This window comes from Saccopteryx bilineata, chromosome 3 (assembly GCF_036850765.1).
Source record: "Saccopteryx bilineata isolate mSacBil1 chromosome 3, mSacBil1_pri_phased_curated, whole genome shotgun sequence".
Lineage (NCBI taxonomy): Eukaryota > Metazoa > Chordata > Mammalia > Chiroptera > Emballonuridae > Saccopteryx > Saccopteryx bilineata.
In genome coordinates, this window is record NC_089492.1 from 304109435 (window position 1) to 304127758 (window position 18324).

Consider the following 18324-nt stretch of genomic DNA (forward strand, 5'->3'; position numbering starts at 1 on the left):
TTGACTATTTTTCAGGTGTGGGGTTTTTTTTTTGTGGGTTTTTTTTTTTTTGTGGCAGAGACAAGGAGAGTCAGGGAGGGGGACAGACAGACAGGAAGGAAGAGAGATGAAAAACTTCCAATTCTTCGTTGCAGTTCCTTAGTTGTTCATAGATTGATTTCTTATATGTGCCTTGACTGGAGGGCTACAGCAGACTGAGTAACCCCTTGCTCGAAACAGCGACCTTGGGTTCAAGACAACCTCGGGGTCTTGAACCTGGGTCCTCTACATCCTAGTCCAACGTTCTATCCACTGCACCACCACCTGGTCAGGCCAGGTTTGTTTATTTTTTATTTATTATTATTATTATTATTATTATTTTTGTATTTTTTTGAAGCTGGAAACGGGGAGAGACAGTCAGACAGACTCCCGCATGCGCCCGACCGGGATCCACCCGGCACGCCCACCAGGGGCGATGCTCTGCCCCTCCAGGGCGTCGCTCCACCACGACCAGAGCCACTCTAGTGCCTGGGGCAGAGGCCAAGGAGCCATCCCCAGCGCCCGGGCCATCTCTGCTCCAATGGAGCCTCGACTGCGGGAGGGGAAGAGAGAGACAGAGAGGAAGGAGAGGGGGAGGGGTGGAGAAGCAGATGGGCGCTTCTCCTGTGTGCCCTGGCCGGGAATCGAACCCGGGACTTCTGCACGCCAGGCCGACGCTCTACCACTGAGCCAACCGGCCAGGGCCTATTTTTTATTTTTTTTAAGTGAGAGTTGGGGAGATACAGACTCCCATGCATGCCCTGACTGGGATCCACCCAGCAATCCTGTCTGGGGCCAATGCTCTGCCCATCTGGGTCTGTGGGCAACTGAGCTATTTTTAGCACCTGAAGCAGAGGCTCCACAGAGCCATCCTCAACAGCCAGGGCCGACCTGCTCAAGTGAGTTGAACTAGCGCTGTGAGAGGTGGAGAGAGAGAGAGGAGAGGGGAATGGAAGGCAGGGGAGGGGAAGGGAGGGGAGGGGTCAAGAAGCAGATGGTTGCCTCTCTTCTTTGCCTTGACTGGGCATTGAACCTAGGATTTGCACACACCAGGTCGACGCTCTACTACTGAAACAACAAGCTAGGGCCTTCAGTTTTTCTATTGTAGTTGATTTTAGTCTCATGCCATTGGAGTCAGAGAATATGCTTGATATTATTTCCATCTTAAATTTATTGAGACTTGTTTTGTGTCCTAATATGTGGTCTATCCTAGTAAATGTACCATGAGCACTTGGAAAGAATGTATATTCTGCTGCTTTGGGGTGAAATGTTCTGTAGTTGTCACTTAAATCCAGTTGATCTAGTTTGTCATTTATGGCCACTGTTTCTTTGTTGGTTTTCTGTCTGGAGGATGTATCCATTGATGTTAATGGTGTGTTAAAATCCCCTACTGTTATTGTATTGCTCTTTATGTCCCATCAAAATCTGCTTTATATATTTAGGTGATCCTATATTGGGTGAATAAATATTTACAATGGTTATATCCTGTTGTTGAATTACTCCCTTTATAATTATGTAGTGAACTTCCTTTTTCCTTACTATAGCCTTTGATTTTAAGGCTATATTGTCAGATATAAGTATTGCTACCCCAGCTTTTTTATTTCATTTCTATTTGCATGGAATATTTTTTCCATCCCTTCACTTTCAGTCTATGTGTACCTTTTGTTCTGAAGCGGGTCTCTGGTAGACAGCATATATACAGGTCCTGTTTTCTTATTTTTTTTAACTTTTTTTTTTTTTTTTACAGAGACAGAGACAGAGAGAGGGACAGACAGACAGGAAGGGAGAGAGATGAGAAGCATCAATTCTTCGTTGTGGCACCTTAGTTGTTCATTGACTGCTTTTTCATATGTGCCTTGACCAGGGAGCTACAGCAGAGCAAGTGACCCCTTGCTCAAGCCAGCGACCTTGGGCTTCAAGCTAGTGACCTTTGGGCTCAAGCCAATGATCATGGGATCATGTCCACGATCCCCCGCTCAAGCCAGCGACCTCAGGGTTTCAAACCTGGGTCCTCCAGGTCCCAGTGCAACACTGTATCCACTGCACCACCACCTGGTCAGACTGGGTCCTGATTTCTTATCCATGCAGCTACCCTGTGTCTTTTGATTGGAGCATTCAATCTATTTACATTTAAGGTTATTATTGATATTTACTTATTTATTGCCATTTTATTCTTTTTTTTTTTTTTTTTTCTGAAGCTGGAAACGGGGAGAGACAGTCAGACAGATTCCCGCATGCGCCTGACCGGGATCCACCCGGCATGCCCACCAGGGGTGACGCTCTGCCCACCAGGGGGCGATGCTCTGCCCCTCCAGGGCGTCGCTCTGCCTGGGGCAGAGGCCAAGGAGCCATCCCCAGTGCCCGGGCTATCTTTGCTCCAATGGAGCCTTGGCTGCGGGAGTGGAAGAGAGAGACAGAGAGGAAGGAGGAGGGGGGGTGGAGAAGCAAATGGGCACCTCTCCTATGTGCCCTGGCCGGGAATCGAACCCGGGTCCCCCGCACACCAGGCTGACGCTCTACCACTGAGCCATCCGGCCAGGGCCGCCATTTTATTCTTTAAGCCTACAATCCTGTTCTCTTGATTTCTTTTTTATTTTTTTCTCTTCTCTTATAGTAGGCCATTTAACTTTTCTTACAGTACTGTTTTGGTGGTAATGATCTCCTTGAGCTTTTTTTTTTGTCTGAGAAGCTCTTTATTTCTCCTTCAGTTTTAATTGATAGCCTTGCTCGATAGAGTAGTGTTGGTTGTAGGTTCTTATTTTGCATCACTTTAAATATTTCTTGCCAGTCCCTTCTGGCCTGAAGTGTTTTTGATGAGAAGTCAGATGTCAGCCTTATGGGAGCTCCTTTGTAGGTAATTAATTGCTTTTCTCTTTCAGCCTTTAGTATTCTTTCTTTGTTTTTTTTTACTTTAGCATTTTAATTCTGATGTGCCTTGATGTGAGCCACTCTACTGGGGCCTTCTTTTTTTCTTTAAGTGAGAGGAGGGGAGATAGAGAGACAGACTCCTGCATGAGCCTTGACCAGGATCTACCTATCAATATGTGTCTCAGGCTGATGCTTGAATTAACCAAGCTATCCTCAGCGCCTGGGTCCTATGCTTGAATCAGTCGAGCCACTGGCTGCAAGAGAGGAAGAGAGAGAGAAGGGGGAGAGGGAGGGGAAGAGAAGCAGATGGTCGCTTTTCATGTGTGCCTTGACAAGGGATCGAACTCAGGACATCTGCATGCTGGGCCAACACTATCCACTGAGCCAACTGGCCTTTAAACATTTTTTTTAATAATTGATTTGAGAGAGAAAAAATCATTGGTTCATTGTTTCACTCATTTATGCATTTATTATTTGATTCTTGTATGTGCCCTCACCAGGGAACAAACCAGTAACCTTGGACTATCAGAACGATGCTCTAACTGAGCTACCCAGCCAGCGTGAATATATTCTTTTTAGTATTTTGTGGTATGGGCACTGTTGTTGAAGATTATTTGAGCTTTTCTAGGAAAAGTTGTATTTTGGCACTTTATTCTATCATTCTTCATTATTTACCTTTATCTTAATGTCCATATTAGACTTTTTTTGTTTGTTTGTTTGTTTTTTGCATTTTTCCGAAGCTGGAAACGGGGAGGCAGTCAGACAGACTCCGCATGCGCCCGACCGGGATCCACCCGGCATGTCCACCAGGGGCGATGCTCTGCCCCTCTGGGGCGTCGCTCTGTTGCATCCAGAGCCATTCTAGCGCCTGAGGCAGAGGCCACAGAGCCATCCTCAGTGCCCAGGTCATCTTTGCTCCAATGGAGCCTCCGCTGCAGGAGGGGAAGAGAGATTCAGAGAGGAAGGAGAGGAGGAGGGGTGGAGAAGCAGATGGGCGCTTCTCCTGTGTGCCCTGGCCGGGAATCAAACCTGGGACTCCTGCACACCAGGCCGACGCTCTACCACTGAGCCAACTGGCCAGGGCTCATTTTAGACTTTATTTATTTATTTATTTTTTGTATTTTTCTGAAGCTGGAAACGGGGAGAGACAGTCAGACAGACTCCTGCATGCGCCCGACCAGGATCCACCCGGCACGCCCACCAGGGGCGACGCTCTGCCCACCAGGGGCGATGCTCTGCCCCTCCTGGGTGTCGCTCTGCCGCGACCAGAGCCACTCTAGCGCCTGGGGCAGAGGCCAAGGAGCCATCCCCAGGGAGGCCTTGGCTGCGGGAGGGGAAGAGAGAGACAGAGAGGAAGGAGGAGGGGTGGAGAAGCAAATGGGTGCTTCTCCTATGTGCCCTGGCCGGGAATCGAACCCGGGTCCCCCGCACACCAGGCCGACGCTCTACCGCTGAGTCAACTGGCCAGGGCCTAGACTTTTTTGATAACAGCAAATTTGAAATATGTTTTACTTTGACCTGGAAATGCTGAGGTTGCCGGTTCGAAACCCTGACCTTGCCTGGTCAAGGCACATAGGGGAGTTGATGCTTCCAGCTCCTACCCCCTTCTCTCTCTCTTCTCTCCTCTCTCTCTCTCTCTCTCTCTGTCTCTCCCTCTCCTCTCTAAAATGAACTAATAAAAAAAAAGAAATGTTTTACTTGAAATATGTTTTACATGAGAAGCATCCCTGGCCGGTTGCCTCAGTGGTAGAGCATCAGCCCAGTGTGTGGATGTCACAGGTTTGATTCCCAGTCAGGGCACACAGGAGAAGTGCACATCGGCTTCTCTCCCCCTCCCCCTCCTCTCTCTTTCTTTTTCTCTCTTTCTCCTTTTCTCTGTATCTCTCCTGCCTCCTGTAGCCATGGCTATATTGGCTTGAGCAAATTGGCCCCCAGTGCTGAGGATGGCTTGTGGCCTCTGCCTCAAGCCCTAAAAATGGCTTGGTTGCCAAGCAACAGAGAAACTCCCCAGATGGGCAGAGAATGGCAGTAGGGGGCTTGCCAGATGGATCCCTGTGGGGACACATGCAGTAGTCTGTCTGTTGTTGTGAGTTAGGGGCGCAGAGAGAGAGATCAGCAGACGAAATCATCGTGGACTAGCAAAGGACCACCGCTCACTTAGGCAAATGGCCCTGAGTTCACACTGTGTCCTGTTTTTATTCACAAGACTTCAAAAAGCTTGTTTACTGAGAAATTGGCATAACATCAAGCATAACTTTTACTTAAAGATACATGGAGTACACCTGCATGATAGCTTAATAATAATATAATATCAAAAGGCTTTAATTGCTATTGCTTCTATGGTTCTCACAGCATTCCTTTCTTTATCTCAAGGGATAAAGAACAGAAATCTTGAAAGGAACAGAAATCTTATGAGAATGTTTTACTGAGAAAAGCCCAGCAACTGCCTTCAGTCACATAGACCTGTTTCAGTGACCCGCCTTCAAGTCACAAAACAATTCTCTTGGCAAAACATTCTTTTCTTGTTGGCTGTGTTCCCATCCAAGGCCATGCAGTGGGTTATTCCACTACATCTGTCTCTCTGCCTCCCCTGCTCTCACTTCATTAAAAATAAAACATTAAGAAGCATGGTGCCAGCCTGACCTGTGGTGGCGCAGTGGATAAAGCGTCGACTTGGAAATGCTGAGATCGCCGGTTCGAAACCCTGGGCTTGCCTGGTCAAGGCACATATGGGAGTTGATGCTTCCAGCTCCTCCCTTCTCTCTCTCTGTCTCTCCTCTCTGTCTCTCCCTCTCCTCTCTAAAATGAATAAATTAAAAAAAAAAAAAAAAAAAAGCATGGTGCCAAAAAAAAGAAAAAAAAGAAGCATGGTACCTTTAACTTGACACTTCCTTTCCATGATTATTTTGGTTATCTGGTGTTCTGTGATATTCCATATTAATTTTAGAATGAGCTTTTTAAATTTCTGCCAGAGGTGTCATTGGGATTTTGATAGGGATTGCTTTGAATGCTTAGATCGCCTTGTAGACTATTGACAGTTTATACTATTAGCATTCCAATTTAAGATTATGGCATGGGTTGTTCATTTATTGATTTCTTCTTTAATTCCACCCAGCAATATTTTATACTTATCATAGATGGTGTACACCTCCTTCATTAAGTGAACTCCTAAGTATTTTATTCTTCTCTATGCTATTGTTTATGTAATGACATAATTTGTTTTTTGTTTTAATTTGTATTACTGTATAGGAGCACAAATAATTTCATGGGTTATTTTTATATCCTGACTTTTAAGAACCAACCAACCTACTTACCTACCTACCTTCCTTCATTCTTTCCTTCCTTCCTCCTTCCTTCCTCCTTCCCTTCCCCCCTCCCTTTCTTCCTTCATTTTTATTTTTGAGAGAGAGAGGGAAGGGGGGGAGATAAGCACCAAATTGTTTTTCCTCACTTTACTTTCTATGCCCATTGATTGCTTCTCATATATGCCCTGATGGGCTTGAGCCAGTGACCTCAGTGCTCTGAGATGACACTATATCCACTGCACCCCTGGCCAGGGCTCTTGAGAAGTTCTTTTGATTTTTGTTGTTTAAAAAATATGCATTGCCTGACCTGTGGTGGCGCAGTGAATAAAGCGTCGACCTGGAAATGCTGAGGTCGCCGGTTCGAAACCCTGGGCTTGCCTGGTCAAGGCACATATGGGAGTTGATGCTTCCAGCTCCTCCCTCCCTTCTCTCTCTCTCTGTTTCTCCTCTCTCTCTCTCTCTCTCTCTCTCTGTCTCTCCCTCTCCTCTCTAAAATGAATTAAAAAAAATCCCAGTTGAAAATTTAAAAAAATAAAAATAATAAAAAAAATAAAAATAAAAAATATGCATTTTGCCTCTTGGCTGGTAACTCAGTAAGAGCATTGTCTTGAAACACCAAGGTAGCTGGTTTTATCCCTGGTCAGGCACATATGGGAAGCAACCAATGTATGCAAACCTAGCTGAAACGGGAAATATGCTTCTCTTTCTCTATCTCTCCCTTCTTTTCTCAAAAAAATAAAAGTGTGTTTATGAGATTTCCAGTACACAATTTTGTAACCTGTTAACAGAGATCATTTTATTTTATATTATTGTTGTTTCTTTAACAACAGGAGGTATTTAAAACATTTGAAAGTTGTAAGAATACACTTTATATCTTTTCTTTTATAGAGAGAGGCAGGGAGAGATAGAAAGACATGGATATCGAGCTGTTCCTCTTTCTGCCTTGACCGGAGATTGAACAACAATACACTTTAAAACTGATAGCATCAGTTGCATACAAAAACTCTTCTACTTGTCATTTTTAACCCTGTACTCACTTATTTTATTGATATCACATTATATATTTTATGCTGTGTGTTGTGAACCAGCGAGACTTGTAATTTTGCAGGTCTCAGGTGGGAACGGTGGAGGATTAAAAAATAAACACAGAAAGAGAAAGGACGGGAGGAGGTTTCTGCAAGCTGATGGCAAGCCAGAGCAGAGCAAAGCCCCAGGTTTGCTTTATTAGATAGTGCAGAGCCCTTTGCAAATAAGGAAGTCTCCGATACAAAGTCACACATCTGAGGCATAAACAGGAATCCCCCCCCCACCATGCCTAACTGAAATCAACAGTTGAACAAAGAGTGAGAGGGAGGTCATGTAAATTGCCTCTAGCAACTTCATCAAGCAAGCGAGGTGAGGGGATGGGACCAGTGGAAACAGGGCTTCACAGCCAACTTGGAGGTGTGGGGAAGGCTTCCTTAGCCTTTAGCTTAAGCCTTAAACTGCGAGGACTTGGTCAGCTTTCAGCCTCCCACAGTTGTGTATCTATTTTATAACTAAAGTTTAGGATCTTATTGCTTTTATTTTTTAAAGTTCTATAGGAGAAATCAAAGTGATTTCTGCTTTATCATTAGACTGCTATGGAATTTTATATTTGTGTATATATTTACATATAAGAAATTGTTATGTTTATAGTGTTGTTTAGAATTTTTTTGTAACATGGAAGGATTTTTTTAATCATTTTTTCTGGCCTGACCTGTGGTGGCGCAGTGGATAAAGCGTTGACCTGGAAATGCTGAGGTCGCCGGTTCAAAACCCTGGGCTTGCCTGGTCAAGGCACATATGGGAGTTGATGCTTCCAGCTCCTCCCCCCTGTCTCTCTCTCTCTCTCTCTCTAAAATGAATAAATTTAAAAAAAAATTTAATCATTTTTTCTGGGGTAGATCTAACGGTGAAAAAGTCTTTGGTGTTTTTGAGCTGGGAAAATCATTCTCGATTTTTGTTGATCTCTTGTCAGATACAGTATTTTTGGTTGACAGTTTTTTGGGTTTTTGGTTTTTTTTAGTATTTTATTTCATGCTCTTTTTCTGCTGAGAAACCTGATATTCTGAGAGGAGCTATTCTTTTCTTGACAAATTTTTTTTAATGCTTTTAAGATAGTTGTTCTAGATGAATATATTGATTATAATATATTCTTCTGTTGACATTTTTATATTCATCCATCCCATTTAGAATTCTGTGAGCTGCTTGAATTTGTACATCTCTTTCTCCAAATGTCAAAATATTAAACTATTAATTATTCATGTAAGCTGTTAACCCCTTTCCACTCTCCTATCTTTCTGGGTCCCCTTTCTGTGCAAAGCGTGGTCGTTTCCTTGGTGTCCTGTGAGTCCTCTAGGCCAGTGTTGATCAACTGCCAGTCTGCAGACTGGTCCTCTGGAAATTTCATGCCAGTCCCTGAAAGAGTTTACCCTGATGTTGTATGAAGATCTTAGTGAATTAATTTATGCTCAGGGTGATTTCTGTGTTAGGAGTGTCCAAAATTATTCTCCCATTTTCACTGGTCCCCCAGTGTAAAAGGTTAAGAACTGCCACATTTTTCTATATTTTTTAGCTTCCCTGTATTGAAATTTTTAATGAACTATGTACAAATGTTTTGATTCTTTCCTTACCTTAGTCACAGCTTTCACTGATTCTACTGTATTTTTTACTGTGGGTATTGTGATTTTCAGCTTCCCGTTTCTATTTGTTTTATACTGCCTTTGTTTATGCGTTATCATTTACGGTCATGCAGTTTCCCTGATATTATGTAGTTGTCAGTGTTGTCTACTTTTCCATTTTTAGGTGGTTATTTGCTTTTTTTTTTTTCAGGTAAATAATATATATCTGTAATGTAGTGCCGATTTCTGGAGATTTATTTTGTTTTCTGATTGGAACTTGGTACTCTGTTTCTCTGTACGCCTTCATATCAGTTGTGAGGTTTGGAATTATAATGAACCAGGTTTAATCAACTTGCATTTTACAGCAGAAAACAAGAGAAATTTGAATTTCTGTCAGAACCATCTGGAGATGTGCATTCTTTATTTTGTTTGTGTAAGTTGTGTGTTAAAAATGTGTTCCGTTTATTTCTCGGTACCCATGACATCCGTCTGTCTTTGACATCTGTCTTCAGTCCTGCCATCTCGGAGGTTCTGGAACAGTGACTCCCCTGTCTTTTCAGTAGCCGCTGCAGCGCACTCACTGCTACCGCATTCTTTCAGCACTCAGTCGTGCTAAACAGAAACAGTCCTCAAGAAGCTGCAAAACAGCGCGATCACTGAACACACAGTGCCCCATCTCTGTCTCTCTGAGAAGAAACTGGGAGTTGGGGATTTTCTTATAATATTGTTGTTGTGTGCAGGGGGTTTGAGCAGGTCCTGTTGGCAAATGTGACCAACTTGTCTTGTGTGAAGTGACTTGTCCTCGTTGTTACCTTTCTTGCTCTGATCTCTTAACTTGCTTTTGGAGTCCTCAGAAGTGGAATTTGGTCAGTCACCACAGGTGAGTTCAGAGTACATTCACCTAAGTGTTGTAACTGAACATTTATTTTGTCTTGATTTCAGCTGTGCCATCTGAAGACGACCAGATCTTATTGTGGAATCCAGGAATAGAGTTCTTCTCTGAAATGCTGGTAAGGTTTGGAGAGTGGGGCTTTGATAATGGACACTTATGAAAATGGACACTTTGGAATCTGAGGGAAAGTGTGAGGAGAAGAAAGGGTGTTCATGTGGACAGAACTAACCTGGTGCAATTATTCATAATAAAAATCTTTGTTTTCTAAAGATGTCAAACGTATTACACACTTGGGAAACCTCCCACTGGAAGTCAGTTACATTTGCACATCAGTGTGTTTCTAATGGTAGAGTCCCAAAATAATTTTTTTTTTTTCTTCCCTGAAGCTGGAAACGGGGAGAGACAGTCAGACAGACTCCCACATGCGCCCGACCGGGATCCACCCGGCACGCCCACCAGGGGCGACGCTCTGCCCACCAGGGGGCGATGCTCTGCCCCTTTGGGGCGTCACTCTGTCGTGACCAGAGCCACTCTAGCGCCTGGGGCAGAGGCCAAGGAGCCATCCCCAGTGCCCGGGCCATCTTTGCTCCAATGGAGCCTCAGCTGCGGGAGGGGAAGAGAGAGACAGAGAGGAAGGAGAGGGGGAGGGGTGGAGAAGCAGATGGGCGCTTCTCCTGTGTGCCCTGGCCAGAAATCGAACCCGGGACCTCTGCACGCCAGGCCGACGCTCTGCCACTGAGCCAGCGGCCAGGGCCCCAAAAGAATTAAAAAATTTTTTTTTCCTTCTTTTCCAAGTGAAAGGAGGGGAATTAGATTCTTGTGTGCACCCCAACTAGGATCTACCTGGAAATCCCTGTCTGGCCATGCTTGCAACCGAGCTTTTTTTTTTTTTACCAGCTGAGGCAGAGGCTTCACGGAGCCAACCTCAGGACCCAGGGCCAATGTGCTCGAACCAGTCGAGCCATAGTTCTGGGAGGGAATGAGAAAAAGAGAAGCTGATGGTCACTTCTCCTGTGTGCCCTGACCAGGAATTGATCCTGTGACACCTGCATGCTGAGCCAATGCTCCACCACTGAGCCTACTGGCCAAAGCCAAGAGATTTCTAATGCCCATAAAATATTTAAGTGTGGGAAACCTAGAGCTAAAGCTGGGAGGTGATTCAGTCACCTTGAGCCAGGCAAGAGCCGTGGTCAGAGCAAAGGCAGCAGGGCAGTGGGAGTACAGACTGAAAAACTGCAGACCACCGGGACACTGCTCATTCCTCCAGCTCAGATCCGCTGTTGTACCAGGGGTCCAATCAGGCCTGCATCGCCCTCATTCCTGAGTAGGCCGGAGATCCCATCTGAACAGCCTTCCTACAGCAGCTCCCCACTCCAGGTGGCCAGGAGGGAGTTCCAGACCAGTGCTGTATCCCGGGCCATTGACACGGCATCCAAGTTTATTGGTGCTGGGGCTGTAACAGTGGGTGTGGCTGGTTCAGGGGCTGGAATAGGAATGGTGTTGGGCAGTTTGATGATTGGCTATGCCAGAAAGCCGTCTCTCAATCAGCAGCTCTTCTCCTATGCCATTCTGGGCTTGGCCATGTCTGAGGCCATGAGGCTCTTCTGTTTGATGGTTGTCTTCCTCATCCTCTTTGCCATGTGAGGCTCCGTGGGGGTCATCTACCTATCCCTGCTGCTTCGCCTCCAAGCCGTGCCCAGAGCTGAAACGTGCTAAGCTTTACCATTAAACACAACATTTCTCTTAAAAAAAAAAAAAATGAAGTCTGCACAATTTGGCATTCCCTTTAATAAGGAATTATTTTCCTGTTGTGAAGTAATGGTTTTTTTATTGCAATGTTCTAATTTCATAAACTTGGGTGCATTCCTTTATACAATCAGCTAGGTTTAATATGTATCACTGAATAACTATTTGTAAATAGTGTACGTGGTTAATGAAATTGTACCTGTCACTAAAGGCTTTTCTGTCTTCAATGATTACCAGAGTCCATATAATGGAGACAGAAGTTATCAATGCAATGAACATTCAAAAAACTTTAACCAAGAGTCAAGTTCCCATAAACTTCATAGAAATGAACTTCCAGAGAACTATTTTAAAGGTGGAAAAGTCAATGAACAAATTTCAGACCAAAATAGTCATCAGGTTATTCATATTCTGGAGAAGACAAAGAAAGAAAGTAAATGTGATAGATCTTCAAATCATATTGATCAAAAAAGTATTCATTCTGAGGAGAAAGCTTATAAATGTAACCCGTGTGGGAGAGTTGTCAGTGAAAATCTAAATAGACTTAAGAAAATCCATACTGGAGAAAAGCCTTACAAATGTAAAGAATGTGGCAAAGCCTTTAAATGGCTTGCATGTCTTACTGGACATGAGAGAAGAATTCATACCGGGGAGAAACCTTACAAATGCAGAGAATGTGGCAGAGCCTTTATGCAGCGTTCAAAACTTTCTCAACATCTTAGAATTCATACTGGAGAGAAGTCTTATAAATGTTCAGTTTGTGGCAAAGCCTTTATCTGCCGTTCAGAACTTACCAAACATCAAAGAGTTCATACTGGAGAGAAACCATACAAATGTAAAGAGTGTGGCAAAGCCTTTAGCCAATCATCAAACCTTACTGAACATCGCAGAATTCATACCGGAGAGAAGCCGTATAAATGCATAGAATGTGGCAAAGCTTTTAGCCAGCGCTCAGCACTCACTCAACATCAGAGAATTCATACTGGAGAGAAGCCTTATAAATGTAAAGAATGTGGCAAAGCCTTTAGCCAGTTCTCAACCTTTACTGACCATCAGAGAAATCACACTGGAGAAAAGCCTTACAAGTGTGGACAATGTGGCAAGGCCTTCAATCGTTCCTCCAAACTTACTCATCATCAGATCATTCATAGTGGAGAGAAATCTTACAGATGTAAGGTGTGTGGAAAAGCCTTTTCTTTGCATTCATACCTTACTAAACATCAAAAAACTCATTCTCGAGAAAAGCCTTACAGATGTGGACAATGTGGCAAAACTTTTTATTACCGTTGGTGTCTTAAGCAACATGAGAGAAATCATAGTGGAGAAAAGCCTTACATATGTAAAGTGTGTGGCAAATCCTTTAAATGGCATTCATGTCTTACTGAACATGAGAGAAGAATTCATACTGGGGAGAAACCTTACAAATGCAGAGAATGTGGGAAAGCCTTCTATGAACACTCAAACCTTACTCAACATCGCAGAATTCACACTGGAGAGAAGCCTTATGAATGTGGAAAATGTGGCAAAGCCTTTAAACGCCATTCATGTCTTACTGTACATGTGAGAATTCACACTGGAGAGAGACCTTACAAATGTAGAGAATGCGGCAGAGCATTTATTCAGTGTTCCAAACTTACTCAACATCTGAGAATTCATACTGGAGAGAAGCCTTATAAGTGTAGCGTATGTGCCAAAGCTTTTAGTCAGCAGTGGTGTCTTACCCAACATGAGCGAATTCATACTGGAGAAAAACCTTATAAATGTAGAGAGTGTGGCAAAGCCTTTACCCATTCCTCAACCCTTACTGAACATCATAGAATTCATACTGGAGAGAAGCCTTATAAATGTAGAAAATGTCACAAGTCCTTTATCCGGTGTTCCAAACTTAATGTACATCAGAGAGTTCATACTGGAGAGAAACCTTACACTTGCAAGCAGTGTGGTAAAGACTTTGCTTGGCAAGGGAATCTTACTAAACATGAGATAATTCATTGTCATGAGAAGCCTTATATATGTGGAGAATGTGGCAAAACCTTTAATGACCATTGGCGTCTTACTCGACATGAGAGAATTCATACCAGAGAGAAGCCTTACAAATGTACTGTGTGTGCTAAATCCTTTAATCAGCAGTGGGGTGTTACTAGACATGAGAGAATTCATGCTGGAGACAAACCCTACAAATATAGAGAATGTGGCAAAACCTTTAATGTGTGCTCAAAACTTAACGTTTGAGAATTCACGATGGAGAGAAACAGTAAACGTAGATATTCTGGCAAAACATTTAACCATATGGAATAATCCAAAGTTAAAAAAGAAATGAAAAGAAAGCCTGACCTGGTGGTGGTGCAGTTGATGGAGTGTCAGACTGAGCTGTGGAGGATGCAGGTTCGAAACCCTGAGGTCACCGGCTTGAGTGCGGGTTCATCTGGTTTGAGCAAGATCTCCAGCTTGAGCCCAAGGTCGCTGGCTTGAGCAAGGGGTCACTTGGTCTGCTGTAGCCCCCAGGTCAAGGTACATATGAGAAATCAATCAATGAACAACTGAGGAGGTGCAACGAAGAATTGATGCTTCTTATCTCTCTCCCTTCCTGTTTGTCCCTATCTGTCTCTTTACGTTTGTCACCAAAAAAACCCCCCCAAAAAACAACTGAGATAAGTACTTTTTAGTATGTTTCAAAATACTGAGGGTGTGGATGGTTCCTTATGTGTAATTTCAGTAAATTCTATTTTATTTTTCCAGTACAGATATTTGACATTTTAAAAAGGAAATATTATTTTGATTATATTCATATTAGTTGATGCTACTGTTTGTATTCCTGATGTGTGTGTGACACCGTGAAGTTGAATGTTGCTATCATAACCTTTTGAGTAGTATGAACATTCATGTACATCCTCGTGCCTCCTGACCATCCAGAGTACGATCGTACAAAAAATTTTATTTTAAAAATATGTAAGGCAACCTCAAAAAAAGGCAAATGTATGTTCTTGTTTCCATAAATTGTTTATCAAACAAACATGATTTTAAGTTAATAAAACTGATTTTATTTTTTGGAAAAAAAAAAACTCACTCCTGGGGGGGATCAGCAAGCATGAAAAAAACTCACTACTCAAAGGGTTAAAGATCTGTGAGCTGTTGTATATTAGGTGGGTTTCATGCATATCTACTTTTCCAATGGTACTGTAATGCAGAGTGTACAAAGAACATCTAAATAGAGATGCTGTTTGTGGTTGATTTAGAATGTTATATGTCACAATAAAGGGCATCTTTTATTTCCATTAATGTAAGACAGAGGAACATTATGAATTTTAAGTACTTTTACCAGTACTCTAAAGAAAGCATGGTAGTAGGTCATTAAAATCTTGGTGTACCTTCGCAATATTCAGAGATAAACATGATGAACATTGCCTGACCTGTGGTAGCACAGTGGATAGAGCATCAACCTGGAATGCTGAGGTTGCCAGTTTGAAACACTGGGTTTGCCTGGTCAAGGCACATATGGGAGTTGATGCTTCCTGCTCCTCCCCCCTTTCTTCCTCTTTCTCCTTCCCCCTCTCTCTCTGCCTCTCTGCCCTCTTTAAAAAAGATGAATAAATAGCCTGACCAGGCAGTGGTGCAGTGGATAGACTGCTAGCCTGGGATGCTGAGGACCCAGATTCAAAATCCTGACGTTGTGGGCTTGAGCATGGGCTCACCAGATTGAGTGCAGGGTGGCTGGCTTGAGCCAAAGGTCTCTGGCTTGAGCAAGGGATCACTGAGTTGTCTGGAGCTGTCCCCCCCCCCCTCCATCAAGGCACATATGAGACAGCAATCAGTGAACACCTAAGGTGCAGCAACAAAGAATTGATGCATCTCATCTCTCTCCCTTCCTGTCTGTCCCTCCCTCTCTCTCCTTAACTAAAAAATTAAAAAATATATATATATATATTTTGTATTTTTCTGACATTAGAATCAGTCAAACAGACTCCTGCATGCACCTGACCGGGATCCACCTGGCATGACCACCAGGGGGCGATCTTCTGCCCATCTGGGCACTGCTCCATTGCAGCCAGAGCCATTCTAGCACCTGAGGCAGAGGCCATGGAGCCATCCTCAGCACCCGGGCCATCTTTGCTCCAGTAGAGCCTTGGCTGTGGGAGGGGAAGAGAGAGACAGAGAGAAAGATGGGAAGGATGGAGAAGCAGATGGGTGCTTCTTCTGTGTGTCCTGACCAGGAATTGAATCCAGGACTTCCATACACCGGGCTCACGCTCTACCACTGAGCCAACATGCCGGGGCCAAAAAATAATAATAAAATGTTTAAAAAAAGAAAGGGATGAACATTAGTTGATTTTTTAAAAATATTTTATTTATTGATTTTACAGAGAGAGGAGGTGAGGGAACAAGAAGTTATCAATTCATAGTTGCTTCACTTTATAGTTGTTCACTGATTGCTTGTCGTGTCTTTACCTTACCCAGGGTTGAACTAGTGTCCTTGGCGTTTCCAGGTCAACAGTCTATCCACTGTGCCACCACCAGCCAGGCAGTTGAGGTATTGAAATAAAAAACCTTATTGCGATATCTGAAAAAGTATAGATAACACATTCCTTAATGCATAAAATTATTGTATCTATAATTAGCCTCCAATCTGGATAAGAAAGAAAGCGCTGTTGTCAGATCATAATATCAGAAGAATGGGTGCTTCTCATTGATGCTTCTCATCTCTCTCCCTTCTTGTCTGTCCTTCCCTCCCTCTCCTTAACTGAAAAAATTTTAAAAATGAAATCTTTTTTTTTTTTTTTAGAAATGCTTCTGGAGTATTTGTAATGTGTATTTTGACACATTACACATGTATTTGGAGCACTGTCTTGATGTGCTGGGATGACATGTTCTATCCTCAATCAGGGCACATACTAGAATCAACCAGTGAATGCATAAATGGGTTGAAGAACAAATTGATGTTTCTTTTTCTCTCTTTTTCATTTTCTAAAATAAGTAAGCAAAAAATGTTAAATATATTATTTTCATTAATAAGGCTGAATGAGTTTGAATGTGTTCCCATATCCAGCCCTAGTCAAGGTTGTATGAAAATGAAATGCACCTGGGGGTTGGTACGAAGCGGCCTGTTCTCCCCTCGGAGAGTTGTGCATTTCACCTCCTAGTTCTTGCAGTTCTTTTATTTTATTAAAAATCCTTATATTGATTATAATTCAAGAAATGTTCCTGGTTTTATCACTCTCCTAAAATCCTCCCCTTCATCAAAATCCCAGTTCGTACAGAGTTGCTTCAGCGTCATTAGCAAGACCTGCAATCCACTGCAAAAACAGCTTTTTGACCCTCCGCAAAAAAAAAAAAAAAAGCTTTTGACATCAACCTTTCCTACTGTTAAGAACAAAACAACTTAGGTTTCCAACACAAGTGGCTCACCTAACTCAACTCTTAAGCTTTTACTTTAAAGCTGGTAGACCCTATAACTTAAAATGGGTAACACCTGACCTGTGGTGGCGCGATGGATAAAGCGTTGACCTGAAATGCTGGGGTCACCAGTTCGAAACCCTCGGGCTTGCTCAGTCAAGGCACATACAGGAAGCAACTACAGTACTGAATTAATGCTTCCTGCTTTTTTTAAAAATTATTTTTATTTATTTATTCATTTTAGAGGAGAGAGAGAGAGAGAGAAGGGGGGAGGAGCAGGAAGCTTCAACTCCCATATGTGCCTTGACCAGGCAAGCCCAGGGTTTTGAACTGGCAACCTCAGCATTCCAGGTCAATGCTTTATCCACTGCGCCACCACAGGTCAGGCCAATGCTTCCTGCTTCTACCTGCACTCTCTCTCCCTCATCTCTCTCAAAATTAGGCAATAAAATCTAAAAGAATGAAATGGGTAGGAACAAATGTTCCTGCACAGATGGTATACAGGACAATTGTAATTTTTTTTCAATTGGTGTTTACATTCAATATTATTTTGTATTCGTTTCAGATGAACAGCAATCATGGTTAGACAATTATACTTTAAAAAGTGTTCCCATTGATATTTCTAGTTCCCACTATACAAAATTAGTACAGTATTAACTATATCACTACACTGTACTTTACACCCCTCTATTTTGTAACTATTACTTATCTTTTTTTTTTTTTTTTAAGAGAGAGGCAGGAGCGTTGAATGGGGCTGCTTCTGTATGTGCCCTGGCTGGGGAATTGTACTGGCAACCTCTGTGCTCCAGGGTGATGCTCCAAACAAACGAGTTGTCTGGCCAGGCCTTTTTTATTTTTAAAGAGAGAGAGAGGAAAGGAGAGAGAGAGAAGGGGCAAGGGAAACATTCATTTGTTCCACTAAGTAGTGCATTCATTTGTTGCTTCCCAAATGTGCCCTGACTGGCGATCAAACGCTCAACCTTGTCGTTTCAGGACAACACTTAACCAAATGAGCTACCTGGCCAAGGTCTTATTTATACTTCTTAATCCCATTACCTTTTTCACTCCACCCTCATTTTCTCCATCCCCCTGGCAGTCCTCAGAGTGTTTTCTTCTTGAGTCTTAAAAATTTTTTGTTGTCTTTAGATTCCAGATAGAAGTGAAATCATACGGTATTTGTTTTTTCTGGCTGACTTAGGTTTACTTAGCATCATACATAGTAGTACTGTATGTCTAAACTGGAAAAAATAAAACTTCAGCAGTGAACTGGGAAGCAGCTGAGTTCCATTCTTACTGACTTCTCCCCCTCTTCGTTGGGCGCCCTTGAGGTCCTGCAGGGTGGATTCGGGCCCTCCACCCTTGCTCACCATGCCTCTGGGGAGTAGCCCCCACCCCACAAGAGGAGAGATCCCGTCCTGTCCCCATTCCTGCAATTCTGACTGCCTAATCCCTGCCCTCCCCATTC

The 18324-nt window shown here is 43.1% G+C and overlaps 1 protein-coding gene, 1 long non-coding RNA gene and 1 pseudogene across 7 annotated transcripts in view; 2 read left to right on the plus strand and 1 right to left on the minus strand.

The window, feature by feature from the left end:
* Positions 1-18324, plus strand: part of LOC136331995 (zinc finger protein 420-like) — a 107104-nt gene that overhangs the window by 68940 nt on the left and 19840 nt on the right. For 5 of the 6 annotated variants that reach the window (XM_066271211.1, XM_066271209.1, XM_066271213.1 and 2 more), the window contains 2 exons: positions 9776-9843; positions 11709-16755. In XM_066271211.1, coding sequence (XP_066127308.1) covers positions 9776-9843; positions 11709-13700 — 2060 coding nt within the window. In that variant the 3' untranslated portion in view covers positions 13701-16755. Of the gene's footprint in view, positions 1-9775; positions 9844-11708; positions 16756-18324 lie in introns of those variants that run through there. The other variant, XM_066271215.1, reaches the window with a different exon arrangement.
* The window catches only part of LOC136332021 (uncharacterized), a 122932-nt gene that overhangs the window by 41850 nt on the left and 62758 nt on the right, over positions 1-18324 (minus strand). The gene's annotated exons all lie outside the window — the stretch shown is intronic.
* On the plus strand, positions 9888-11693 carry LOC136328856 (ATP synthase F(0) complex subunit C1, mitochondrial pseudogene; annotated as a pseudogene).